General features: G+C 43.5%; 2 protein-coding genes across 6 annotated transcripts in view; one reads left to right on the forward strand and one right to left on the reverse strand.

Moving 5' to 3' along the window:
- Positions 1-5,295, reverse strand: part of BEND7 (BEN domain containing 7) — a 40,708-nt gene extending 35,413 nt beyond the window's left edge. For 3 of the 4 annotated variants that reach the window (XM_087874354.1, XM_034424836.3, XM_034424837.3), the window contains exon 1: positions 4,794-4,929. In XM_087874354.1, the coding sequence (XP_087730480.1) occupies positions 4,794-4,854 (61 nt within the window). In that variant the 5' untranslated portion in view covers positions 4,855-4,929. Of the gene's footprint in view, positions 1-4,793 lie in introns of all 4 variants that reach the window. The other variant, XM_034424835.3, reaches the window with a different exon arrangement.
- A 6,282-nt stretch (positions 5,296-11,577) lies between these two features.
- On the forward strand, positions 11,578-27,565 carry PRPF18 (pre-mRNA processing factor 18). 2 transcript variants are annotated; one of them, XM_034424838.3, is made up of 11 exons: positions 11,592-11,733; positions 13,677-13,754; positions 13,864-13,890; positions 16,211-16,315; positions 17,604-17,717; positions 19,864-20,010; positions 21,918-21,986; positions 22,704-22,844; positions 24,025-24,096; positions 26,277-26,432; positions 26,575-27,565. In XM_034424838.3, the coding sequence occupies exons 1-11, from the start codon at positions 11,668-11,670 to the stop codon at positions 26,653-26,655; spliced, it is 1,056 nt and encodes a 351-aa protein (XP_034280729.1). In that variant the 5' UTR covers positions 11,592-11,667; the 3' UTR covers positions 26,656-27,565. The 2 variants fall into 2 exon arrangements, with proteins under 2 accessions (XP_034280730.2, XP_034280729.1); XM_034424839.3 differs by lacking the exon at positions 13,864-13,890 and having other exon boundaries at positions 11,578-11,733.
- The last annotated feature ends 229 nt before the right edge of the window (positions 27,566-27,794 follow it).

Raw genomic sequence — 27,794 nt, forward strand, 5'->3', positions numbered from 1 at the left:
CATGATTCTCTAGGAATCTGTCTTAGGGAAGAAAGGGAGTCCCCGAGTTACAACGGTTCATTTAGTGACCGTTCAAAGTTACGACAGCACTCAAAAAAGCGACTCATGACCGTTTTTTCACACTTACGACCGTTGCAGTATCCCTATGGTCCCCTGATCAAAATTCAGAGGCTTGGCACTGACTCATATTTACTCATAGTTGCAGTGACCTGGGGTCATGTGATCCCCTTTCATGAAAGTCCACGAGGAAGCCGGATTCACTTAACAACCGTGTGCTGAACTTAACAGCGGCACTTAAGAAACATGGCGTGAACAGTCGTAAAATGGGCCGAAACTCACTTAACAAATTTCTCACTTGGCAGCATAAATTGGGGTCGTAAGTGGAGGACTACCTGCACTGCCTTCCGGAAAGCACATTCTGCTTTTCTTTTAATGGGGTTATATGGTATTTAGTATTCCCACTGAAACCCCTTGCAAATTGCAATGCAAGCAGGAGAAATTAGGACCTTAAATTAGAGCAAACCCAGGCAAACTGAGTTAGGGTTAAAGTAGCGGCCTTCCCCTTCAGGTAGTCCTTGATTTAGGACCAAATCAGGTCTGGGACTTCCCTCGATAAGCCATGCGGTCGGTAAGTGAGTTGCTCCCAATCTTACAAATGTTTTGCTCGGGTTGTTAAGCAACCCACACAGTCACGAAGCAAATCCAGATTTTCCCATTGACTTTTGCCCCTGGGAAGGTTGCAAGTCCCTGAATTTCCATCCCACGACGGCAGAAATGCTGCAGCGGTGGTAAGTGCAAGGACCAGTTGTACTTTGCTCAGTGTACTTTTGAACGGTCACTAAAGGAATAATCCATAAGCCGAGGACTCCCTGCATCGGACTCGGATGTGACGCTGTTCAGGATGTCACCATTCCCCTTATAGTCACAGGGGAAGTCACAAAAGCCATCGTAAAATGTATGGCCAAACTCCTGCCTCTTTCTAGCATTGTTCCATCTGATCACCACAACTACCATCCTGGCATTTGTGACACACAAACTCCACACCTTCGCAACTTAAAAGTGCAAATTTGGCGGTTAGCAGTCCAATCTTTTACAGCAGCATGTTTCTTGTAACTTGTTCTCAATCTTCCAGGAATGGTATAACGTAACCGCCCCACCCACTTAAAAATAAACAATACAGGTGGTCCTTGACTTATGACCACAATGGAGCCCCAACATTTCTGCGGTTAAGCGTCGCATTGGTTCAGTGAGTTTTGCTCCGTTTTATGACCGTTCTCGCCACAGTGGTTAAGTGAATCGCTGAAGTTGTTCAGTTAGTAACCTGGTTGTTAAGCGAATCTGGCTTCCCCTGTTGACTTGGCTTGTCAGGCAGTCGCAAAAGGGGATCACGTGACCCCGGGATACAGCAACGGACATAAGTACGAGTCAGTTGCCAAGCGTCTGAATTTTGATCACACCACAGGGAGGCTGCAACGGTCGTAAGTGTGAAAAATGGTCATAAGTCACTTTTTTCAGTGCCGTTGTAACTTCTAACGGTCATTAAATGAACTGTTGTAAGTGGAGGACTACCTGTAATAGTATTGCACCCAACCTCTTGAAGACAGGTCAAAATTAATGGTATTATTATTATTATTTTCTTAGAGTCATAAGGAAATGCACAAGACTCAGCCACCATAGAATGCAGAAGAAATGATAACTGCCAGATGCATCCTAAGGGTGGCGCTATTGCATTTAATAGGTAGTCCTATTCTCCTTGGTCACATTCTTCTTGACTCATATTTGTGACGGTCGCAGTGTCACATGATCCCCTTTTGCGACCTTCCGACGAGCAAAGTCAACGGAGAAGCCAGATTCACTTAATGACTGTGTGACTAGCTTAACAACTGCAGTGATTCACTTAGCAACGGTGGCAAGAAAAGTCGTAAAGATGGGGCAAAACTCGCTTAACAACCGTCTCACTTGGCAACACAAATTTTGGGCGTCCTTGTGGTCGTAAGCCGAGGACTACCTGCATAACGTTCCAGAGAGGCTATTATTTCGTATATTTCAAGCTCAAATCCCCTCCCTAGTCATTCCCAAGGATAGACCTATACAAAAATAATAAAAAAATAAACGAGCAATTCAGGTTGATTCAGGATGCACATCAAAACATTAACCGAGCCCGTTTATTTATTTACCGTCCCAGACACTCACTCACCCGCCATGAACCTTTTTAAACAATGTGGCTGTTTCATTTAAGGCTGCAGCAGCTATGCGTGCCCTATACACTCCCTATAACTGATGAGTCAGGGAATGAGCAGGGCATGGGCTCTTGGTTTTCAGAGATATTACAGCTCGGGGCCTGCCAGGGCCATGTGCCTCTGTGGAAGTGACAGCAAGCAAGGATGGCCTCGGATTCTCTGGTTATGGTTTAAGGAGAAAAGCCTGGCCCTCTGCTAAGGAAAGGCTTATTAATGCACGATTATGGGGAAAATAAATGCTCGTTCGTGCAAATAGAATTAGAATTAGAATTAGAATTAGAATTAGAATTAGAATTAGAATTAGGATAGGAAAGGATAGGAAAGGATAGGAAAGGGAAAAGGAAAGGAAAGGAAAGGAAAGGAAAAGAAAAGAAAAAAGAAGAAAATATGGAATGGAACGGAATGCAATAGAAAATAGAAGAGTGGATAGGACAGGAAGGACAGGACAGGACAGGACGGGACGGGACGGGACGGGACGGGACGGGACGGGACGGGACGGAACGGAACAGAATAGAATAGAATAGCATAGAATAAGGTTAGAAATAGAAGAGAAGAGAAGAGAAGAGAAAAAATATGGAAGAATGGAATAGAGTAGAAAATAGAATAGTAGACAGGACAGGACAGAATTAGAATAGAATAGAATAGAATAACTTTATTGTCACTTTGAAAGTACACTAATGGGCATACATTAAAATGAGATTTTGTGGCATGCAGTTCTCAAAGGGTCACCACCTCCAATATGTACTACATAAACGTGACAAAATAAATACAAAATTATGCATATACCCACATATATTATATGACAGAGAAACAACAGGAGGAGAACAGGAGAACAAGAAAGAGCAGCCCAGAATGTCAAATCCATCTTGCACATTTTCAAAGCCTCGATTTTTTCCCCCCTTTTTTAAACCTGCTGAGCCTTCACTCCGTTTCAGTTTCAAAAGGAATTTTCACTCAGATTATGACTACAGGGGCCGTTTGCAGAAAATTTAAAAGCAAGATGAAATGCTAGATGGACGTAAATTATTTTAATTTGAGCATTAATTTTTGTTCTTCCTGAGAATTGATTACTTGGGCCTTACTTGATGAGAACTTAAAGAATCATATACTGTAGTCATCACCGCACTTTCTCTGTACAGGCAGCCCTTGAGTTACAACACTTCATTTTGTGACCAAAGTTACATCATCACTGAAAAAAGTTACTTTTTGTAACTTTACAAAAGTATGACTATGGTTCACACTTACAATCAAAATTTAGATGCTTGGCAACTGACTCATACTTATGACGGTTGCAGGGTTCCCAGGGTCACATCAATGGGGAAGCCAGATTCCCTTAACAATCCTGTTACTAATTTAATAACTCTAGTGATTCCCTTAACAACTGTGGCAAGAAAGGTCGTAAAACGGGGCAAAACCCACTTAACAAATGTCTCGCTTAGCAACCTAAATTTTCGGCTTGAATTGCGGTCGTAAGTTGATCTGTATGTACCTGGTCTTCCTAAATCTACCTTTAACTTAACACCACTTCATTTAAAAGTTGTAAAAGGAAACAGAAAGTTCAGAAATAAATTAGTCCTGCTTTCCTTCCGGGAAGATTTTCAGTGTCATTTTTAGATTGTTAACACCCAACAACGTAGCAACTGTGTTATAAACACAGCCTTGTTTAGAAAAGCCAACATTTCGGGCGGTTTCTGATTCCTAACAATAATGTTCATTTTTTTCCCCCTTCCCTTTTTCGTTTGGTGAAGATCCTGGTCACAGTTTTCCACTCTATGAAATATTTCCAAGAAAGAACCCCGGGGCCTATGAAGTATGTGTAACCATAATCAGAATACCCATCCTGCTAAGTGTGATTGTGACATTGAGCTCACAATTACCTGCCTTGAACTTAACATTCAGGGCACACAGGCAGTTCCTGGAGCTATTTGTCTCAAATCTCAAAGGCTCCAGCCCTTCCTTTCCCAGCCATGGCTTAAAATCAAATTAAACTGAGTTTCAACAACCCCCACCCCACCAAGAACACCTGTTACACAACGCAGAAAAAGAAGTGAGGCCAGCTTCCCTGGTGGGTAAATATCTATATTTCCCCTCTGGAAAGCGGACTCCCTTCCCCCCCCCACGGGGCCAAATTGCAACCATTTAACGGCCCGGCTCCCCAAATTAATTGGCCGGTTGGGATCGGCGCTTTGCAGGGGGCGATGCCGATCCGTGCCAAGCCCCGGTGGGAGAGGAGGGAGGGCGCCGGGATCCGATTGAGATCCTTCCGGGAGAGCAGATCTGAAAAGGAAAAGCGGATCTCCCCCTGAACGACTCTGCGCGGGGAGTGGGTGGGAGGGGGGGAGAGACCCCATTTCTCCGCCTTTGAAACTTTAGGGTGCGCATCTCTTGGGGGGGGAAAGGGAGAGGGGAGCTGCAGCCCTTTCCAAATTCGCCCAAATGCTCCTTGGGGAGAATTGCCAGGAGGACCCCGAGAGGCAGCCTCAGGGGACCCCACCCCTTTCTCCCTCCCCTCCCCACATGCCCCCCCTCCCTCCGGGCCCTGCAAGGACTCACCTGGATGGATGAGTTTGAAGCTCTGAGATTTCCTGCTGCGCTTCCTGGCCGAGAACTCCATGGCGCGCCGGAGGAGGAGGAGGAGGAGGAGGAAGAAAGGAAGGGAGGAAGAAAGGAAGGCAGGAGGGAGGAAGGAGGCTCAGAGGGGTCGCCAGGACCGGGGACCGCGAGGCAGAACCGGCTGCGGGGTTCTCATCGGCCCCGGCGCGCAAAGGGCCGAGGCGCCCCGGGGCTTCTCCTGCGCGCCCCGCCGGCAACTTGGCTCGGGACTTTTCCCCCGCGGCGCCTTCCTCGCCGTGGCATCCAGCCCAAACTTTGTCCCGGGGCGATGCTGCGGGAGCCTCTTGCCCTGCTCGGGGAGGAGGAGGAGGAGGAGGAGGGCAGCGCTGGCTCGGCCGGCTTTGGCGAGGCGAGGCTGGCTGTGGCCGTGGCTGCGCAGGGCGCCGCAATGGCTCGCGGGTGGCCCTGCCGGAGCTGCGCCTGGGCTCCCGGTGCCACCTGCTGGGGGAAGCCGGCCTGCCAGGCACCACAGCGCACCCCGTGGCGGCTCCGGAGCCCGGCGGGCACAGCGAGGGCGGGCCGCCCTGCCACCCCCGGGAAGGCCGAGCCATGCCCGGCAAAGCCAACTTGGGGAAAGGGGCTCCCCGCCCGGAGACGGAGAGGCGAAGGATGGAGAGGGGCGCTTGGCGCTCTGCCTCTCCAGCCCGGCCGGGCACCTTGCAAAGAGCGCAGCCTCCCTCCGCCCGCTTGGACCAGCCGGGGGCTCTTCGGCCGGCACCGCGGGGGTAAACTGCCCCGGCGAGGAAAGGGAGGGGGTCCCCCAGCCCAAGCCCCCCAGGCAGGAACCGCGCGCGCCCTTCCACTCTTTCCCCGGCTGGCCGAGAGCCCGAGCGCGTTGCTGGCTGGATGGGGAGGAGAGAGTGGCGCGGTCCACTCGGGAGCCCCGAGAAGGGACTTTGGGGGTGCACTAGCGGGAGGGGGGGTCCACGCGCCGGAAAACGCCCCCCCTTCTGCCAAGCAGCCCTTTCCCGGCGCCCCAGAGCCTTCCCACTGGGCTTTGGAAAAGCTCTCCAGTGCTCCCCGAGCCACTTGGGATTCGAAGGCTCTACGTTGCCGTGGGGGTTTTCTCCCTCCCCCTCTTTTTTTTTTTTTAAAAAAACAAATTGTGTACACGTGTAAAGAGTCCAAAGGACGGGAGCTTCCGCCTGAAACAGTCCTTGCAAGACGGCCCACGCGGGAAACCTCGGGGAAGACTTATTTTGGAGACTGGGGAAGGGGGGCTCTCTTGAGAAAGGGGCTTGGATGCAGCGGAATAGGGGTGGGACGGAGGGTCCATTGGGAAAGGGGTGCAACGAAACCAAGGAGGGGCCCGTGCCCACGTGGTCGAAGCCCCGCCCCTTTTTACACGTGTCTGAGCCATAAGCCCAAAGAGGGCGGGCCTTTCTTTCCTTTCCTTGATTTTGGACTCTTGTTGGGATGCGAAAGGTGCTTTTTCAGCAGGTTGAAATTCACTTCTCCGTCTCCTTAGGATACACAGAAGGGAGAGAAAATCGAAATCGGGTCCAAAATATTAAAGTCACATTTTCTGAAAGGCCTTGGAAATTTCCCGTCCTTTTCTGTCTCATTTTGAGAGAGAGAGAGAGGGAGGGAGGGAGGGAGGGAGAAAGAAAGAGAGAGAGAGAGAGTATTGTTTGTATGTTGTTTATTTCTTTCTTGTTAAAGAAATAACATAAAAGCGATACACACAAAACAACAGGGGAGAAAGGAAATTGAAGGAGACAATGTATCTTATATTAATCTAAACTAATGCCTTGATCTGTGTGTCATCAGTTACACTGTAAACGTTTGAGTCAGTTGACTTAACAGATAAATGTAGCCCAGTTTTTAAATCCCTTCTCCAATCAACATTTCTCTGAAAAAACTGGAATAATTGCCCATTTTCCACATTTGAAAAATAAAAAGGAATGGCTCCACAGTTTGAAAGATAAAAGGAGATAACGTTTAGTTTGTCATTTTATGACTTGCTAAAGAATTTGCTTTCTTACAAAGGCATTTTACAAATCCAGAATGAAAGGGTGCATGCCAGAAACTTGATAAATAATGAAGTTATTCAGATGACAAGTGTATTAAAATTTTTCATCTAGCTCGAAGCACAGTTGTACATTGTTTTAAATCCAGCAGGAGCCAATGGCAAGGAAAGATTACATTTTCAAAGACAGTATTTTCATGGAAAGCAGGACCATAAAATAAAAAAATGTACACATTAGAGCATTAGATTAAATTGGGTAAGGAGTATAATTGCCTTCAACACAATCAGATTCGAAAGATCAAAGGCAATAATACATCAAAGTCAACTAAATTAGTAATGACCTACGGGAAGTTGAATTCTTCACTGCAGCAGCAGCCAGATGTTATATTCTTACCCTATAACTTCAATGTATTTTTTCCCCCTGTTTTCATTGTGTGGGTGCTGCAAGTTTAGTAACACGTTCCAGGTCATAATTTTATTGCCCCATCATCACTCCTCCTAAAATAGCTCAGCTTTCGTTTATCATGAGAATTGGCCTTCCTAGGGGAGTAAGGAGAATAAGATCGAGTAACTTTTTATACCTAGACGTTAGGAGCCTTGGTAGTACAGTGGTCTAAAGCACCCTGTTATTAAGACCAGCTGCCCGCAATTACTGCAGGTTCAAATCTCGCCAGGCTCAAGGTTGACTCAGCCTTCCATCCTTTCTAAGGTGGGTAAATTGAGGACCCAGTTTGTGGGGGCAATAAGCTGACTTTGTATAAATATACAAAAGTATGAAGGCTATTGCTTAACGCATTGTAAGCCGCCCTGAGTCTCCGGGGAAGGGCGGCATTTAAATCAAATAAAATAAAATAAATAAATAAAATAAATGAGCAAAGCAACATGCCTCTGAAGCACAGAAGCAGATGGCCCACTTCCTTCTTCCATGGGGAGAAAAATGAACCTTGCAAAAGAAAAAAAAATCATCTTTCATTTTGATTCATTCTCTTTCTTTCTTTCTTTCTTTCTTTCCTTCCTTCCTTCCTCCCTTCTTTCTTTCTTTCTGTCATCCTATCTATCTATCTATCTATCTATCTATCTATCTATCTATCTATCTACCATCTCTGTGCCTCTATATCTAATAAAGGAGAATATTTAACAGTTTAACAATAACAGAGTTGGAAGGGACCTTGGAGGTCATCTAGTCCAACCCCTGCTCACGCAGGAGACCTGTACTAGGGATTCGAAACGCCGATTTGTAGCTCAGGGTTAAAATGTGGGAGTCCTTGGTGCTCTCTGAGCTTGGTGGTTTCCTTGTAGACATTTCATTACCCAACTAGAGAACATCATCAGTGTTAGAAGGGAGGAGGTCCTTGGTGTTTTCTGAGCTTGGTGGTTTTCGTGCAGACGTTTCATGACCCAACTAGAGAACATCATCAGTGTTAGAAGGGAGGAGGTCCTTGGTGTTTTCTGAGCTTGGTGGTTTTCGTGCAGACGTTTCATGACCCAACTAGGTAACATCATCAGTGCTAGACTAGCACTGATGATGTTACTTACTTTGGGTTATGAAATGTCTGTACGAAAACCACCAAGCTCAGAAAACACCAAGGATCAATTGATCTGTCTGTCTGTCTGTCTGTCTGTCTATCTATCTATCTATCTATCTGTCATCTATCTATCATCGATCTTGCTATTTATCATGTTTTCCCATAGTTTGTATTACCAAAATAAACAAATTAAAAAAGAAACAACAAAAACATCCTTCAGTACCAGATACCACATTATTAGCCCTAAGAAACTCACATCTTTCTAACCTTAAAATTAGCCATTAACAGACCTTTGTGTCTGTACTATATTCCTTATGGGTAAATCTTGGTCATCGCCTAAGGTTTTTTTTTTTTTAAGGTTTTTGTGGTAAATACAGTCCCTGAAATGAATATATCAAGCAAAGCATGAGCTACTTTGGAAGCAAATAAAAGGAAAACATTTTAAAGTGACTGACTGCTTTTTTCTTTTTCTTTTTTGAAAACCTATATTTTCTGCGGTGCTTTAAATGCAGTTCCTTAAATGAACATAGCAACCATCTCCTATTTTGGGTTCATAAAATTCATAAAAGCCTTTGAAGGAAAGAAGAACTTTTTAAAATGACCATCTGCTTTTTGCAAAAGGAAGTCTCATTTTTTTTACAAGGTTTAATTGCTGACCCTATTTAAATCTAATGGCTACAGCAAGAAAAAGGAACATTTAAATATATATATATATATATATATATATATATATATATATATATATATATATATATATATATATATATTTATAATTTATAAGATTGGCCAATTTACCATCATTTATGCACACTGTCCAGATTAAAATAGATGCAATTGCTAAAATAACAATAGAATAGAATTCTTTATTGGCCAAGTGTGATTGGACACACAAGGAATTTGTCTTGATGCATATGCTCTCAGTGTACATAAAAGAAAAGACAAGAAATTAGATGCCAATAATCTTAATACAATTATGCACTCACATCCTAACTCTGTATTCCTCCACCTTGGCAATTTTAAGACAACGGACTTCAATTCCCAGATTTGTCAAGGTAGAAAAACATGCCTCATTAAAGCTGGCACTGCAGATCAAATACTTTAACAGATTAACAGAGTTGGAAGAGATCTTGTAGCCCCCTCCTGCTCAAGCAGGAGACCCTACACCATTTCTGACCAATGGCAATCCAATCTCTTCTTGAAAGCCTCCAGTGATGAAGTTCATGGATTGGTGGGAATTGAACTGTAATTGAATGTGGTGGGGTGGAACTCTGGGCATGTGCAAAGTGTATTCTGCAATCGAAGTATTTATGCGCAGTAAAGGCAGGCAAGTGAGATCCAGGATGGTGTGGTATTCAAGGCCAGGAGCAGAGAGATCCCTGCAGTGATGCTTAGGCATGAAAGCCAACTGGGTAGTTTCGGGTCAGACAGTCCATCTCTGTCAATCACAGGAAGAGGAAGAAAGTGTATAAAATATATAAGAAAGAGGCATCTCACCTTAATTCCCTTCTGATTATTTTTGCAAACGAACTGTGGAGTGATTTTTTTTTTGTTCCAAATATCCAAAACTTGCATGGATTTGACTATGAAGACAGCAAAAATTAAGACTGCAGAAATTCAGGGGTCCACCAGAGGGCAGCAGAGAGACATAGAAAATACGAACTCCCCGCTGCCACCTAGGGGTCATCCAAATTCTTGCAGTAGGACAAAGCAACTTGATTAAAACCTGATTTGGGATTGATTTGCGGGAGATAAGCACATTTGAAAATAAATAAATGCAGGATTTATTTACTGACCTGGGCTGTCCCATGAGTTATGTTAAGCTCTTAAGGGTGGGGTGGTGGATGGTGTTGGAGATTTTTTGCCTGTTTCCAGATGGGGGTCAATGATTTTGGGGGCTTTTAAAAACAAATTGAGAAACGTGCGATATTTATGCAACCCACCTCGTGTTGTGCTCAACTGCATTTGTGAGAGCGCAATCAAGCCTTGCATCTGTATTGTTGCATTTCTCTAAGGAAACACAACAGGGCAGCAAAACTGAGATTGTGATAATATTTGAATGTGACATAAAACATGCTCAAGTCCTTTGCAACCCAAGGAGAATACCAGTAGTCAGCGGTGAAATCTGGCCGAATCTATCCGGCTCGCTCAAACTGGTAGCGCCGGCGACGGAAGGCTCCGCCTACCCGCCGGGACATCATTATGTCCTGTTTTTGACCCTCTGCACATGCGCAGAAGACACGCGAGCGAGCGTAGTGAGCACGCACACACGTGTGCTCCCATTCCCAAACCGGTAGTGAAGGTAAGTGGATTTCACCCCTGCCGGTAGTCCTCGACATACGACCACAAACAGCCCAAAATTTCTGTTGCTATGTGAGACAGTGGTTAAGTGAACCCAAAGGTGCTTTTTTCCAAGACTTTCTGGTTTTTCTCTGAAGACGTTTCACTTCTCATCCAAGAAGCTTCTCCAGCTCTGACTGGATGGTGGGGAACGGAAGGATTGCTATTCCTTGCAGACAGATCTGGTCATTTGCATCCTTTTAGAGGGCGGTTGAGGCCACTTGGAGGTTTGGTCTGCATCTAGCTGCTGAGTGAGTTTTGGCCCATTTTGCAACCTTTCTGTGTCACAGTCGTTAAGTGAATCTCTGGAGTTGTTCAGCGAGTCACCCGGTTGTTAAGTGAATCCAGCTTCTCCATTGACTTTGCTTGTCAGAAAGTCCCAAAAGGAAATCACGTGACTCAGCGACACGGCGACCGCCATAAATACGAGTCAGTGGCCAAGCATCCGAATAACAGGGATGCCTCAACGGTCATAAGGGTGGAAAAACGGTCATAACTCCCTTTTTTCAGTGCCGTTGTAACTTCGAACAGTTACTCAATGAATGGTTGTAAGTTGAGGACGACCTGTGTGGGGTCTCCTGCTTGAGCAAGGGGTTGGACTAGAAGACCTCCAAGGTCCCCTCCTGCTTTATCCTGATTGATTGATATTTCCCACTTTCCCCTGCCCCTAATAGCCAGTTGCGATCCAAAGGCGGAGCGCGCATCTCTTAATTCATTCGTAGGATCGCAACTGCTCCCACGTTTCTTCCTCTCCGGCATAGAAAGAGTGCGGGGGAAAAAAAGGAACCCGGAAGTCACTCCTCGCGGAACGCGGCGGCCTCCTCTATAATTTTTAGCTCTATGTCCCCGAACGGCGCGTTCCAGCGCTCCTGTGCGGAAATGACGCGATTATTTGGCGATGGGGCTTCCGGTCAAACCCGGAAGCGGCCTCGGCCTGCTTTTTGTTTTGTTTTGTTTATTATTCCCCCGCGGGGAAGACGAGATGGACCTTCTCAAGGCGGAGGTCGAGCGGAAGCGGAAGCTGGTGGAGGAGAAGGAGCTGCTGGCGGTGAGGGGAAGGGCCTACCTCGCAGGGTTGTTGTTATGGGGAGGCCGCCTTCCCGGAGGAGGAAATTCGGCTTATTTAGAGCAAGAGATGCCAATTAAAAGGGGAAAAACTGGGTTTTTATAAAAACCTTCCTGGCTTTTTGGGGGTGCATGGAGCCTGTCCTACCTTGCAGGGTTGTTGTTCCTGGAGATCGCCTTAGGAGGCCCTTTGGAGGAGGAAATTCGGATTAATTAAAAGCCAGGGTTGCTATCAAAGTGGGGCTTGTTCCTCCTCCCTGCTTCCCTTTCCCAGCCTGGCCTGCCTTGCAGGGCTGTTTTTTTTTTGAGGTGGGGGGAAACCCTGGAAGGAAGAGGCTGGAATTCAATTTTCCCCACAGAGGAAATTAAACCAATATTTAGGGGTTTCATTTAACGTATGGCATAGCTGAGAATGCTAATTATTTTGTTACCTTTAGAGCCTCCCATATCGGGCAGCAAATAATACTAATATATATAAAATAGGTTAATATTTTGCCTTGATTAAGAAAACGTGGTAAAATAACGAATGTTAAAAAAAATCTACCTTCAGAGACCAAAGTCTCTAGGCCAGCTAACCAACGAAGGCCCAGCATCGTTTTATCTGAAAAAATAAATAAATCAGAAACTCATTCAAGATGACCTCAAAGAGCGGACAGATCCACAAATTAACCCATCTGGTTCTAGCCTAGCAGGGTGTCCAAATCCAGCCTGATTGGATCATGAAACGTCTGCAAGAACCCACCAATCTCAGAGAGGACCACGGACCCCACAGTCCTCCTCTTCTTCCTCTCCACAGCCCTCCTCCTTTGCAGCCCTGATGGTGTTACCTAGTTGGGTCATGAAACGTCTGCAAGAAAACCACCCAACTCAGAGAGCACCAAGGACCCCACACTTCAAATCTCTGAGCAAACTCTCTTCCCTTCTAGCACTGATGATGTTACCTAGTTGGGTCTTGAAACGTCTACAAGGAATCCACCCAGCTCAGAGAGCATCAATGACCCCTCATTTCAACCCTGAGCTACAAATATTCTCCTTTATTGGTAAATCCAGCCTGTTTTGGTAAGGGTTTATTGGGTATGGGTCAGAAATTTGGAGAGGGGGAATTGGATATTTATAGCTCAGGGTTGATCTGTGGGGTCCTTGTTGCTCTCTGATCTTGGTGGTTTTCCTGCAGACGTTTCATTACCATACTAATAAGAGCACCTCCCCCCCCACTCTTCTTTCTCGCACTGATGATGTTACCTAGCTGGGTCATGAAATGTCTGTGAGAAAAGAACCAAGCTCAGAGAGCTCTGAGGACCTCACAGGAATGGGTATTGTTTGAAAAATTGTCATCCCTGTTTAAAACACCCCTCACATGATTCTGCCAGAAGCAGATTGTAATCTAGTCTTCACCACATTTTATACTGCAACACCTATAAAAGTACTTCGTTAAAAAAAAAAAGGTTCCTAATAGAGTATCTGTTTTTTTTCTTTCTTTTTTTAAATTTTATTAAATATACAATTTAAAAACATTAGACTTGGTGCGACTTGTCTGGTACATACTTTTCTAACACTTTTTCTTTTGTGTATATTACAATATAACATGCATATTCCATATATGCTTTTTGTACATTCATTCACACCTAATAGAGTATCTGTTATTCAAATATATTTTGGGAGAAGAATGGAATATGAACATCTAAAATGTTACAGCTCACTTTATATGTATTGTGTAGGGGGAGGGGTTATTGATTTGATTTGATTTGATTTGATTAAACTCCCAAAGGAGTCAGGGCGGTGTACAGCCATATTAAAACACATATAAACTCTCAAAATTTAAAAACAATTGATCACTCCATGTTTTTAAACATGCATTGTTAAAACAAAACAGAAGGAAAAAAAATGCAAGAGTTCTCTTAACATGATGCCATTTCTCTCTTTCAGGGAAATAAGAAATATTTCAAGCGCAGTGAGTTAGCAAAGAAGGAGGAAGAGGCATATTTCAAAAGATGCGGATACAAGGTATTGGCTTGCAATTCAAGTCAGTCACGCCGTCTAGATTCTCTTTGGTCCTGTATTAAAATATATTAATCCCAGTTATTTCTCTCATTCTGTCACTTCTGCACTTTAGCCAGTAAGTGAGACGCCACCGAGAGAGGTACGAATTCCCGAGCTAAGTTTGCAACGCAGGAAGAGCCATGCATGAATATACAGCTATTTTGAGTTTTTTATTTTTTTACTTTGGCTTCCTGTGTCCAGGGCATGAGGCTGCTTGAGAATGGAGCTGCTCTTATTTTCTTTACGTTGTGCCCACCAGGCATGCAGGGTGGACCTGATTTAATCCTCTTGAGACAAGATCGGAAGCTGTTGAATTGCTGGCTTGATTTATTTTGCCTGTCAAACCCTCCAGAACCCAGCAAGCGAATCTCGTATCGATCGGTATTTTCATGCCTTGAAAGATACATCTAAGTATTTTTAGTCGGTTTAGTCCTTGGAGTTCAGTTTGGGGGAAAACAAGTTAGCCCAGATTGTCAGCAGCGGGGACAAAATCAAATTTCCTGAGAAAAATGTTCTAAAGAATCATTTTTTGTTTTTGAGATGTTGCAGCTCACCTGAATGACGCAGAGTTCCTCACCTGTACACACCTTTGTTACCCAGTGCAGAAAGACCTGATAATGTTATACCATCATAAATGCTTTTGCTTCGCTTACGCTGCCTTAGCTTATAAATGTCTTGATTGGCTTACAAAAACAGGAAGGAGTGAAATCACACATGTTGTGTTTTTGCAAACACCCATTGCTTGTAGCTAGCTCCAGCTGATGGAAGGATTTTGCAACTTTGCTTTCCATCTTGGGCTTAAATCCACTGTTTTCATAGCCGCCTCCTTCTTCCAAGGATGGACATGTTATATTTGCGACATACTAGCTCAACATATGACGTCGTTACATATCCTGAAGATCTCATTTGCCTTTTGGAAGTTTTTTAAAATGGTCTTGGATTCACTTGGTAGAATGACTGCTTGTTGTTGCAGTACCAGCTTTGCGTTAGCCTAACACATAAACACGCACTCAATATTTTCTCCAATGGTTTTGAGTTGGGAAGGGTCGTTGTCGTATTATTTGCACCCAGAGGTATTTCTGCCTTGGGGGCATACAGATAGTCCTCGACTTACAACAGTTCATTTAGTGGCCATTCGAAGTTACAACAGCACTGAGAAAAATGACTTATGACTGTTTTTCACTCTTGTGACGGTTGCTGCCTCATGGTCATGTGATCAAAATTCAGATGCTTGGGGCAACTGACTCATGTTTACAACGGTTGTAGTGTCCTGGGGTCACACGATCTCCTTTTTTGCAACCTCCCGACAAGCCAAGTCAAGGGGGAAGCCAGATTCACTTAACAACCGTGTTACTAACTTAACAACAAAGTGTGATTCACTTAACAACGGTGGCAAGAAAGATCGTAAAATGGGGGCAAAACTCACTTGACAAAGGTCTCGCTTACCGGCAGCAATTTTGGGCTCAGTTGTGGTCGTAAATCGAGGACTACCTGTACTTTAATTCTTGAAAAAGCAACAGAAATGGACTCAATGGTGAGGCAATCTTTCTTTCCCTTCCTCTGCTTGTGTTCTTTCATTCTCTTCTTCCTTTAATTAAACCGTAGATTGTTATTATTTTTGGACTAGCCAGCTTTGTTTGTGCAAGCAAGAATTTGCCTCAGTAGTGAAATTCAAATTTTGTTTACTACCGGTTCTGTGGGCATGGCTTGGTGGGCGAGGTGTGGCTTGGTGGGCATGGCTTGGTAGGCGTTGCAGGGGAAGGATACTGCAAAATCTCCATTCTCACCCCACTCCAGGAGAAGAATACTGCAAAATCCCCATTCCCTTCCCACTCCTGGGGGAAGGATATTGCAAAACCTCCATTCCCACCCCACTCTGGGGCCAGCCACAGGTGGTATTTGCCGGTTCTCCGAACTGCTCAAAATTTCCGCTACCGGTTCTCCAGAACCTGTCAGAACCTGCTGAATTTTACTCCGGTTTGCCTCCAAGCAAGAATTGAGAGTGCTCCCTGAATTATGTGACGGGGTGAACTCTTAACGTGAAATATGTAAATCATGTACATTTTTTTAAAAAAACTCCCTGGTTACTTAACGGTGAAAGCATCAGCTCTCAAGTCTTAACTGGTTCCCTCTCCCAAAAGATTTACTTTTAGTTTTGTTTGATAGTCTACATTCTTTGTGAAGTTGTGTTGCCTTCTAACTGGGTGGGGTTTGTGCCAGTTGCAGTACCTGGCCCAGTTAGTCTGGAACAACGGTCCAACCCTAAAAACAACGGAAGTGCTAACTAAATAATTATATTGGGCGTTCTAGAGGAAATTGTGCTTCTCTGCCCGGCTATAGATAGTTTAGATGCGGGGGAACCCTGTTGCATGTTCCTGTTGAAAGCTGTGGATTATATTGTGCTCCTCGACGCTATTTAGGTCAGCGATGAGGCCGAAAAGGATGAAAATCCAGGCTCTTCAAATCCGGTGCTGGAGCTGGAGCTGGCAGAGGAGAAGCTGCCCATGACTCTTTCCAGGCAAGAGGTACAGCCAAACGATTTGTACGTCCTCAAGATTTTTAGCTACCATCACATCGTAGTTGGTACGTGCCACTCGTCACGCTTGAGGCTCTGGTCCTGCCCATCCTTCCGCTCTCAAAGGGGATGGAGAGTTTTGAGAGCGCCACAAGTTGCCGATCTTGTGGTCCAGTGGACGCATTGGGACAACACCTCCTAGGTCAGGAGGGAGGTGAAGCAGGAGGCTGGAACTGCCCCCAATTTCAGCTTATTAAGATTGCCTGGGTGGCCCAGAGGTGATTCCACATTAAGCTTGCGGCCATTTCTCTCCCCCTCCCTCCCTCCCTCTGTCTCTCTCTCTCTCATATCTAATATCACACTCTCTCATCTCTCATCTATCTATCTAATACCTACCTGCCTATCTTCATCATCTCATCTGTCTATTCTGTTGTCTGTCTATCTATCTATCTATCTATCTATCTATCTATCTATCTATCATATCATTTATCTAATATCTCTCTTTCTCCATCTATATCTGTCTGTCTATATCCTATATCTATCTATCTATCCCTACCTACCTACCTACCTTGTCTGTCTGTCTATCATCCAACTATCTTATCTATCTATCTATCTATCTATCTATCTATCTATCTATCTATCTATCTATCTATCTATCTATCATATCGTTTATCTAATATATCTCTCTCCATCTATATCTGTCTATATCCTATATCTATCTATCTATCCCTACCTACCTACCTACCTACCTTGTCTGTCTATCATCCAACTATCTTATCTATCTATCTATCTATCTATCTATCTATCTATCTATCTATCTATCTCCATCTCTATCTATCTCTATCCATCCATCCATCCCTATAATCTATCTATCTATATCTCTATCCATCCATCTCTATCTATCTATCTATCTATCTATCTATCTATCTATCATCTATCATATCGTTTATCTAATATCTCTCTCTCTCCATCTATGTCTGTCTATATCCTATATCTATCTATCTATCCCTCCCTCCCTACCTACCTTGTCTGTCTGTCTATCATCCAACTATCTTATCTATCTATCTATGTATCTATCTAGCCATCCATCCCACCCACCCACCCACCCATCCATCCACCTATCTATGTTTGAGCTGAAATGTCTCCTGAGTTAAATCCCTCAACTGTGACGTTTCTTGAAGGCCTTTGATGTTGCTCAATATAGAGCATTCACCTGGATGGAGCCCCTTTCCTTCCAGAAACTTACAGATGGGTGTTTTCCAGTTGATAAATCGGAGCCTTTTGCTGACTGTTTTCAGGTCATTCGGAGACTGAGAGAAAGAGGGGAGCCCATCAGACTGTTTGGGGAAACAGATTACGATGCCTTTCAGCGATTGCGGAAAATAGAAATTCTGGCCCCGGAAGTGAACAAGGTAAGCCTGTTCATGAAGGGAGATTAAATGCTGAAATGATTTATACAGGAGCCCTATAAGCAGCCATTTGTTTCTTTTCTCCATTACTTGAAAGGATCTGTCAGCATATTATCAAAACAATACTTTAATTATAATATAGTTTTGCTTCCCTGGTAAAACACAGAACGCCTTTTCTCTGCTTACGAATTGGTGGGTAGAAAGTCTTAAGATCCGAATGAACAGAGATCCAATTTGGATTGGTTTATTTGGAATGAGTATGTTGATTATTTGAGATGAAAATGAAAATTATTTGAGATGATATTCAATGCTGCTTTTCATCCCTCGCTCTGTGTATTGGCTTTACAATTTAAGTGGAAATCTTAAAAAAGAGAATGAATGTTTACCGTATTTTTCGGAGTATAAGATGCACCTTTTTCCCCCCTAAAAGGGGGTGAAAATTTAGGTGCATCTTATACACGGAATGTAGCCCTGCCCACCCACTGGCCCCCACCCTCTGGCCTCTGCCTCGCAGCAGTTACCTCCTTACAAGCAAACAGCAAGAAAAAAACAGCTCCTTTCAGCTTCAGCACAGCCTAATTAGCACAAGTGGATTGGATCAGCCTCCCAACTCTCAGCTGATTTGCTCTCAGCTGTTTTGCGCAGGGCTCTGCTGCTTGCTGCAAAGAGGTAAATTGCTGGAGCAGATTTTTTTCCCCCCTTGTGCTAATCAAGCTATGCTGAAAACGAAACTGAAAGTAAAGCAGGCTGTTTGCTGTTTGCTGCAAGGAGGCAAAATGGCTCAGAGGCAGAGGGAGATTTCTTTTTCTTCTTTTCCTCACCAAAAAAAGTAGGTGCGTCTTATACTCCGAAAAATACGGTAAGTTGTGCCTTATGGTTTGACACAACAAACGTTTAGGCGTACTAGTGTATGAAAAGTTGGGGCCAGTTTGTGTGACCATCTGTTTTTTTGTGATGGAATTTAGAAATACAGGAACACTGCAGTTGTGCAGATTGTGGTGTCCCAGATCCTGTATATTGCGTATTTTATGCCATCCTGCCAACTGATGGGTTCATCTTGGGTAGCTCCAGGATTGCTACTGAAGCTGACAACCTGTCTTGAGTTCCTTAGAAGTTCAGGCAGTCCTCGACTTATGACCACAACTGAGCCTGAAATTTCTGTTGTTAAGTCAGACATTTGTTCAGTGAGTTTGGTCCCATTTTACGACCTTTCTTGCCACTGCTGTTAAGCGAATCACTGCGGTTGATGAGTTGTTAAGTGAATCCCGTTGAATGTTAAGGATATTGTCGAGTGACACCCAAAGTTGTGGCTTATAAAGCAGAGTACCGTTAGAGTTTTACGCACGGAAACGGTTTGAGAGTAATTGTGAAGAACATACAGACAAACTGGGTTTTATAGTATTTTACTTTTAGGAAAAAGCAAAATCATGGTCCTTTAACAATCCAAGTCTTAGCCATATAAAGTGCAATATAAGATCAATCCAGGGATATTAAAATCTTCTTACCAGTTTGTAGAAAAATACAAGGAACAATCAGGAACAATATAAAAACAGTTCACTAAATATCAGAAAGCAGTAAATAAATAATCATGATCAAACAGTTGACCATAGAGAGATCAAAAAGAGTTACAGCGTAGCAGCAGGTAAAATGGTGTAGTGTCCACACTAACCACAATTTAGTTCTCCTTAAAGACCTTGTCTACAGAGCTCAGCCAATCAGGATGCAGAATGACTCAGCACCGTTCTTAAAGCTACATAATACATTCACATAATACAAACATACAATGTTGGCGTATATATTTCCTGGCCAATAACCATTTCCTAACAGACTTTGCTGGTCAGAAGGTCGCAAAAGGGGATTGCGTGACCCTGGGACCCTGCAACAGTCATAAGTCCATGCCAGTTGCCAAGCCTCTGAATTTTGATCACGTGACTATGGGGATGCTGCAACGGTCGTAACTGTGAAAAATGGTCATTAAGTCTCTTTTTTTCAATGCCGTAATAACTTCGAACGGTCATTAAATGAACTGTTGTAAGTCAAGGACCACCTGTACACAACTAAAGATCCACCAGCTTGGTGACCTAGTCTGGACTTCGTTCGATCTTTTCGTTAATTTGACGCGTTCCTTCAATGGTTTCCCCTCTCGTAGGGACTGAGGAACGACCTGAAGGCAGCTTTGGATAAGATCGACCAGCAATACCTGAACGAGATTGTAGGGGGGCAGGAACAAGGAGAGGATGACGCGCAGAATGACCTCAAAGTCCACGAGGAGAACACGACCATTGAAGAATTAGAGGTATGGAATGACATTTTGGCTGGGGACAAATGCGCAAGCAGAACGGGACAACACAAACGATGCACTGTGGGAATTCCTGTTCCTGTTGCGTTGACAAGGTGTGCCTTGTTTGGTTGGGATTCAGTCCAGAGAACTAACTACGCTCTCCTCCAGTTATCTCTTGATTTGCAAAGCAAGTCAAGAACTGAATGCAGCCTTTCATGTTAACAGAGTCTTGAACTTTTGGCAGGTTTTAGGATACAGAAATTGTCCCACAGCTTTATTCATGGTTCACTTCTGGGAACGTTTTGTTACCTGTAGAAGGAAATTGTCCTGGAAAGAGATTTATTCTCAGGTTCGTGAAATAGAATACAGAATAACAAGAGTTGGAAGGGATCTTGGAGGTCTTTTAGTCCTTGAGCAGGAAATCCTATAGTATCATTCCAGACAAATGGTTGTCCTACTTCTTCTTGAAAACCTCCAGTGATGGAGCACCCACAACTTCTGAAAGCAAGCTGTTCCCTTGATCAGTTGCTCTCCCTGTCAGGAAATGTCTCCTTAGTTCAACGTTGGATGTCTCTTCATTGATTTTTCTCACCTGTTACTTCTTGTCCTGCTTTCAGATGCTTTGGAGAAGAGAACATAGAGTGATAGGATTGGAAGGGACCCTGGAGGTCTTTTTCTTTCTCACCTGGCTCCAGATCCTCTCTATGCATCTGGGGGAGGGAATCTCCTATGCATCTAGTAGTCTCTGGAGGCTGGGGACAGCAAAAAAGGTCACTTCCTGTCCAACCGAAAGTTGGAAAATGGGCCATTTTGGGCCTCTGGTAGGGAAGGCTGTTTTCGCCCTCCCCAGATGCATAGAGAGGATCTGGAGCCAGGTGAGAAAGAAAAACGGGCCTACTGGGCCATTGCGTGCCAGGAGCGGGGAGGGGGAGCGGGGGTCACGTGTACATGCGCGGGACAGGACGCATAGAATTATGGGTGTGGGCACACGCGCACGTGAACCTCCCCCACCCCCCCTTCCTGGCACGCGATGGCAAAAAGGTTAGCCATCACTGCCCTATACCAATCTGGACAAATGGCTGTCCAGTCTCTTTTGAAAACCCCCAGCGATGGAGGTCGTGGAGAGAAGCTGTTCCCTGGGTTAATTATCAGGAAATTCCTTCTTAATTCCAGGTTGCTTCTCTCCTTGTTTAGTTTCCACCCATTGCTTCTTCTCCTGCCTTCAGGTGCTTTGGAGAATAGCTTGACCCCCTCTTCTTTGGGGCAGCCCCTCAAATACTTTAACACTGCTATCATGTCACCCCTAGTCCAGTGGGGAAATCCAATTTTTTTTACTGCCGGTTCTGTGGGCGTGGCTTGGTGGGCATGGCAGTGCAAAATCCCCATTCCCTCCCCACTCCAGGGGTAGGATACTGCAAAATCCCCATTCCCTCCCCACTCTGGGGCCAGCCAGAGGTGGCATTTGCCGGTTCTCCGAACTACTACCGAACGCTACCGGTTCTCCAGAACCTGTTAGAACCTGCTGGATTTCACCCCTGCCCTAGTCCTTCTTTTCATTAAACTAGACATACCCAATTCCTGCAACTCTTTTTCATATGTTTTAGCCTTCAGTCCCCTAATCGTCTTTGTTGCACTCAAGCTGTACTGTATAAATGTTGGAAAAAAGGCTCCAACTTTTTTAAGTAATAGAAAAACTGAAGAGTGTCTTCTCCAGACCAAGAACATTCTTGCTTGCATTGACTCTCATCCCTAAAATATAATGTTTTTTTTGTTTTTTTAAAAATTTGATTTATATGCCGCCCTTCTCCGGAGACTCAGGGCGGCTTACAATGTGCTCAGCAGTGTTCTTGAGTTTTGTACATTTGTATCAAGGTCTGTTGTTGAATTTGTGTTTTTTTTCTCTCTCTCTCTCTCTGTCTCAGGCCTTGGGAGAATCCTTAGGTCAAGGTGACGACCATAAAGATATGGATATCATCACTAAATTCCTGAAGGTAAAAAGCCAAACAAGGCATCCTTTAAAAACTGGAAACTGGCTGATTAGCTGTGAGAATCTTGATTTTTATACCTGTATGATTTTTAGGGTTAAGAACTTGACGTTGCTAGATATTTCAATTGGGATGAATATTCAGAAATTGCTGGTAGGAATTTAAGCCAAGGAATAGAATCACGGGCTACTTTAAAAAACTATTTTCTATCGAACTTCAGACTTCTCTATCTGTGTTGAGAGATGACAGAAAATGGGTTATTTCTACTCTGGAAATCCTTCCCCATTCCCTGGACTATACATCTTTACAATACCACTTTTTATAACTGCTGGCAAATGGTTTTTGATGGATCTTTACAGTAACTGTGGTATACAAACATTTTTCCTGGGATTTATTTTTGAATCTCAATTGCCATTTCATAGCCTCTGCTGATATGAAGAATTTTATTAACTGGCTTGATTAAAGACTCACGGGCCAGAACAGATCCAGGCATTTGGGTTTTAATGTGCTGCCCTAGCTAATCTCCCCCCCCTCCCCAGTCTTTCAGAGTCTTTGACTTCCAGGGCTCCCGAGTTAGTGTGAACGTGGTTGAGGATTATGGGAGTTGAAATCCACACCTCACGAGCCCCGCACTTGGGGAAGGGAGCTCCGATTGGCTTGCGTATTAAATGTACAAAGGTTTATGTTGAAAGATAGTTTAACCAGGTTTTGCCTGTCTTCCAGTTTCTTCTCGGAGTTTGGGCAAAGGATCTGAACGCGAGAGAAGATTATTTGAAACGGGGCGTCCAGGGAAAATTGAACAGCGCGACCCAGAAGCAGACAGAGTCGTACCTGAGACCTCTCTTCAGAAAACTCCGCAAAAGGGTAACGCCTGGCAAATTATTCCCCCCCCTCTCTTTTCTGGCATTCTTGCATAATATCGACTTGTTATTATTATTATTTTTCCTTTGTAAAAAGTAGAGCCGTCAGTCAAACGTGACAGCTGGTGTACAAGGTACTGGATGGTGAAATAAAATTGTTCCTGGAGTGTTTTGTGTCAAATTGACCCCTGGCACCTCGAAAATCGGCCTGCATTTTCTCTGTAGGCCTTAATTCCGTTTTGCTGGTAATCTTTGATTTACAACTTATAACGGAGCCCGAAATTTCAGTTGCTAAGCGAGACAGTCGTTAAGGGAGTTTCGCCCCCTTTTTCTAACCATTCGTTCCATCGTGGTTAAATGAATCCCTTCGGTTCTTCAGTCAGTAACGCGGTTGTTAAGTGAATTTGGCTTCCTATTGACTGCTCGATAGATGGTCGCAAAAGGGGATCATGTGACCTTGGGACACTGCGGCCCCGTCATAAATATGAGTCAGTTGCCAAACTGGTCTGAGTTTTGATCACGGGGAGGCTGCAACGGTCATAAGTGTGAAAAATGGTCCTAAGTCACTTTTTTCAGTGCCGTTGTAACTTCGAACGGTCACTAAACAAACTAAGTCGAGGATTAGCCAAACAGTGCAGGCTGGTGACCCCCAGGGGGAGGGCCTTCTCTGTGGGGGCACCTACCCTCTGGAATCAATTGCCTCCAGAGATAAGGAGAATCCAAGACCTCAGTGCCTTCCGCCGTGCCCTTAAAACCTTCCTTTTCCAGCAAGCCGGGCTGGCCTAATTTTTTTTAAGTGTTTTGTTTATTGTTTTTAATTAATGGGGCCAAATTTATATATGTATATTTTAACTGTATTTTAATATTTGTACTTGATATTTTTACTTGGCTGTTCACCGCCCTGAGTCCTCAGGGAGAAGGGCGGTATACAAATTCAAAATAAAATAAAATAAAATAAAATTACTTTTTATCGGGAGTGTTTTTTTTGCAAATGTAAGAGCTAATTCTTCTTCTTACCTGCTTAAAATAATAGCTGTGATTGCCATGCCTCTAATTCCGTTTTTTCCCCCTCTCCTTCGGAAAGCGTGGCCCTGGCGATCAGAAATTCCAAAAAACCCACCACCCTCCCATAATGCCGTATGTTGCTTTGCCTCACTCGGGGTTTGTGCTTCCTTCCTTTTTAGACTCTGCCTGCAGACATCAAGGAATCCATCACAGATATTATCAAGTTCATGTTGCAAAGGGAATACGTGAAGGTACTGCCCGGTTTTTTTAAAAAAAATGTCTCATGACATTTGAACTCCGGAGCGTCTTTGGATTAAGATGTTGAAAGTCTAAACCAGGGTGGATAAAAATCAATGATTTTTTTAAAAAAATCAAAAAAATCAGATTTTTTTTAAATTTAAATCGGATTTTTTTTATTTAAATCGGATTTTTTTTTATTTATATCGAATTTATTTTAATAAAAAACTTTTGGAATAAAAATCTATCGTAAGATAGTTTTCTATTTAAGATACATAAATAATTTAGTTTATTCAGCATGAAATGGAGCTTAGTTATGTAGCAGGAGGCTGTATATTCTGCAACACTGGGACTATCGGTGAGTCAACAGTGGGTCAAAGGAGTAGCAGAATGACAGTTGCTCTTTAAAAATTATGATTTAAATCGAGTTGATTTAAATCAAGCCTTTTTACTAGTGATTTAAATCATGATTTAAATTGTGATTTAAATCAACTTGATTTAAATCAAATCCACCCTGGTCTAAACAGTGTGCTTTTCAGAGCAATATTATTTATATTAATAGAATACTAGAATAGGGGTGGAATGTAAAATTTGTTACTACCGGTTACTACCACACCGGTAGGCGTGGCTTGGTGGGGGGTGGGGTTAATGTGACGGTGGGCGTGGCCAACTTTTTTTTTTAAACTTTTCAAAGCATGGTTAGACAAATGGTTGTCTAGTCTCTTTTTAAAAATATCTCCAATTGTAGAGCAGCCACAAAGCCATTCCACTCGTTAATCATATTAAACAATATAAATTAAACAATGTAAATATTGTTAATACTTTAATACTTAAATACTTAAAAAATGTAAGTTTAGAATAAGGGGCAGAAAGGTTCAGAATTTAGGCACTAATTAATTATATTAAACAATGTAAATATTTAAACAATATAAATTTATATATATATATATATAAATGCTTGCTGGCTGCCTGAAGAAAAAAAGCCTAGAAACTAGTGGATTGTGATTTCACTGAACTAGGGCTGCAGAAATATATTGGTTTACGTAGGAAAAACCTGGCTAGAGGAAAAACACACACACACACACACACACACACACACGTTTTCTGAGGTTTTCGTGGGTATTTGTATGTAGGTCTTTGGTTATTCGGGTTTTCTCCCGCGTAAAATTGGAAGTGTCTTGGTGACGTTTCGACGAAGTCTCATTCGTCATCTTCAGGCTGGTGTTTTTGGCTTCGTGCTTCTAGGAGCAAGGAGTTCTTCTAGGAGCAATTGCTCCTAGAAGCACGAAGCTGAAAACACCAGCCTGAAGATGACGAATGAGACTTCGTCGAAACGTTGCCAAGACACTTCTAATTTTACGTGGGAGAAAACCCGAATAACCAAGGACCTACACACACACACACACACACACACACACACACATATATATGCACACACACACACATATACATATATACATACGTGTGTGTGTGTGTGTGTGTGTTTTCGTAGATTTTCATGGATAGAGGTATGCAAGTTTTGGTGTATTCGGGTCTTTTCCCGTGTAAGATTGAGAGTATCTTGGCGCCAAGATACTCTCAATCTTACACGGGAAAAGACCCGAATACTTATTTAGAAAATGTAAGTTTAGAATAGGGGGCAGAAAGGTCTTCAGAGTCTAGAATTGTTCACCTGTTTCTGAAGAGTGGAATGGATATTGCTTAACCGAATAACAGAGTTGGAAGGGACCTTGGAGGTCTTCTAGTCCAGCCCCTTGCCCAACTCGGAAACCCTGTATCATTTCAGACGAATGGCTGTCCGATCTCTTCTTAAAAGCCTCCAGTGATGGAGCATCCACTTCTGGTGGCAAGTCGTTCCACTGATTAATTATATTAAACAATATAAATATTCATTTAAACAATATAAATATTTATATTGTTTATATAAATATTTATATTGTTTATATAAATATATTGTTTGCTTACTTAGAAAATGTAAGTTTAGAAGAGGGGGCAGAAAGTTCTTTAGAGATTAGGATTGCCCACCTGTTTCTGAAGAACTTCGGGATTGCTGCTGCTTAACAGAATAACAAGAATTGTAAGGGACCTTGGAGGTCTTCTAGTCCAGCCCCCTATATACCCTTTCAGACCAATGGTTGTCCAGCCTCCAGTGTCTGCCTTGCCTTACATGATACTAACTGGGTTGTTTCTGCAGGCCAACGATGCCTATCTCCAGATGGCTATTGGGAATGCGCCCTGGCCCATTGGCGTCACCATGGTTGGCATCCATGCCCGTACCGGTCGTGAGAAGATCTTCTCCAAGCACGTGGCCCACGTTTTGAACGACGAGACTCAGAGGAAATACATCCAGGTAAGAGGAACAAAATTATGGACGTGTCCTTCAGAGACACTGCAATTCAAGTCACGTGAATCCTAACATCTCTAGAGTCCTCCAGTATCTCTTGGGCTCTGGGAGAAGGACCCACTTTCCTTCTTTGCACCCATCTCCGCAGGGTTTGAAGAGGCTGATGACCATTTGCCAGAAGCACTTCTCCACCGACCCGTCCAAATGTGTGGAGTACAACGCTTTGTGACAACACCGCAACCTCCTTTCTGCTCTTGGGGACCCAGGCAAGACGGGAGAGGGACAGCCTTTGGGAGAACTTTGCCTCTGAAGCTTGGAAGAAAGAGCAGAGGTCAATGTTGGTTAAATTTGGCGCCTGTGTGGACTTCAACTCCCAGAATTCCCCAGCCAGCCATGCAATTCTGGGAGTTGAAGTCCACACATCTTCATGTTGCTAGAATTGACAAGCACCATCTGATGTTCTGCCCAATCAGTCTCAACAACTTAAGCTTCTATCAGCTTGTATATATCTTTTTTTTTTTAGTTTTTATAGGAAATCGTCTCGAAAAAAAAATCTGGTAGGGGGGAAGAAACAATGTCCGTGAACCCATGTTAGTGGCAGAGGATGATCTTATGCAGGGGAACAAATAGACTTGAGAAAAAGGAGGGGTTAATTTCATTTGTTAAAATCCAAAGCTATGGGTAAGTGTGCCGAAACAAATCAAGATTCGTAAGTGTGCAGGAGGATGGAGTTGTTCCAGGTTAACTTGCAAATTCAAGTCTGTTTAAAACAAGCCACTTTTGAAGGTTTGATCCTTTCCCGTTGGGACAGGCTCTGATTCTGGGTTCAGATTCTAAAACACACAACCTCTTTTCCTTCTCTATTTTCCTCGATCACCTGCTGATTTGTAATGTGGTTTGTTAAACTTGGAATGCCGGCTTAAGAGGAGCCTCAAATATTGTCATGAAAGTTCATCCCTTTTTAAAGGGATTTTTAAAATGGCTATTACGGATTACGGGCAATAATAATTTGATTATTAGGTCCTTCTGGGAACAGGGATCTGGCTCATCTAAAGGCAGTTTATAATAACCTGACTCTCAAGAACCGACAAATTTGCATTTGCTCTGCGTTTCTTAATTTATAAAGTTACTTTCCTGCCTATTATGTCTGGAGAATTATTTCTGTGACACCGAAGGCTGAAAAAAAGGTGATTTTGGTCGGCAAATATTTTGGAAGGTAGTTGAAACAAAAGGGTATAACTTTACTAGCTTAAAACGCCGCAGTTAAATTTGATTATTAGTTGGAAATCCCCTCACTTGGAATATTTGTTTGTTTAATATAGTATTTTTGTTCAACAGGGATGGGAAAGCTTCTAACTATTTGTAGAC

Source organism: Pantherophis guttatus, chromosome 7 (assembly GCF_059756535.1).
Source record: "Pantherophis guttatus breed Tessera chromosome 7, ASM5975653v1, whole genome shotgun sequence".
NCBI classification, from domain to species: Eukaryota; Metazoa; Chordata; class Lepidosauria; order Squamata; family Colubridae; genus Pantherophis; species Pantherophis guttatus.

Bases quoted from the DNA above. Each gene is read 5' to 3' on its own strand.
- PRPF18 (XM_034424839.3), top strand. From the start codon at position 11,584: ATGGGGCTTCCGGTCAAACCCGGAAGCGGCCTCGGCCTGCTTTTTGTT. The intron at 24,097-26,276 runs GTACTGCCCGGT...TTGTTTCTGCAG, and splicing joins TGCAAAGGGAATACGTGAAG to GCCAACGATGCCTATCTCCA. The intron at 26,433-26,574 runs GTAAGAGGAACA...CCATCTCCGCAG, and splicing joins CTCAGAGGAAATACATCCAG to GGTTTGAAGAGGCTGATGAC.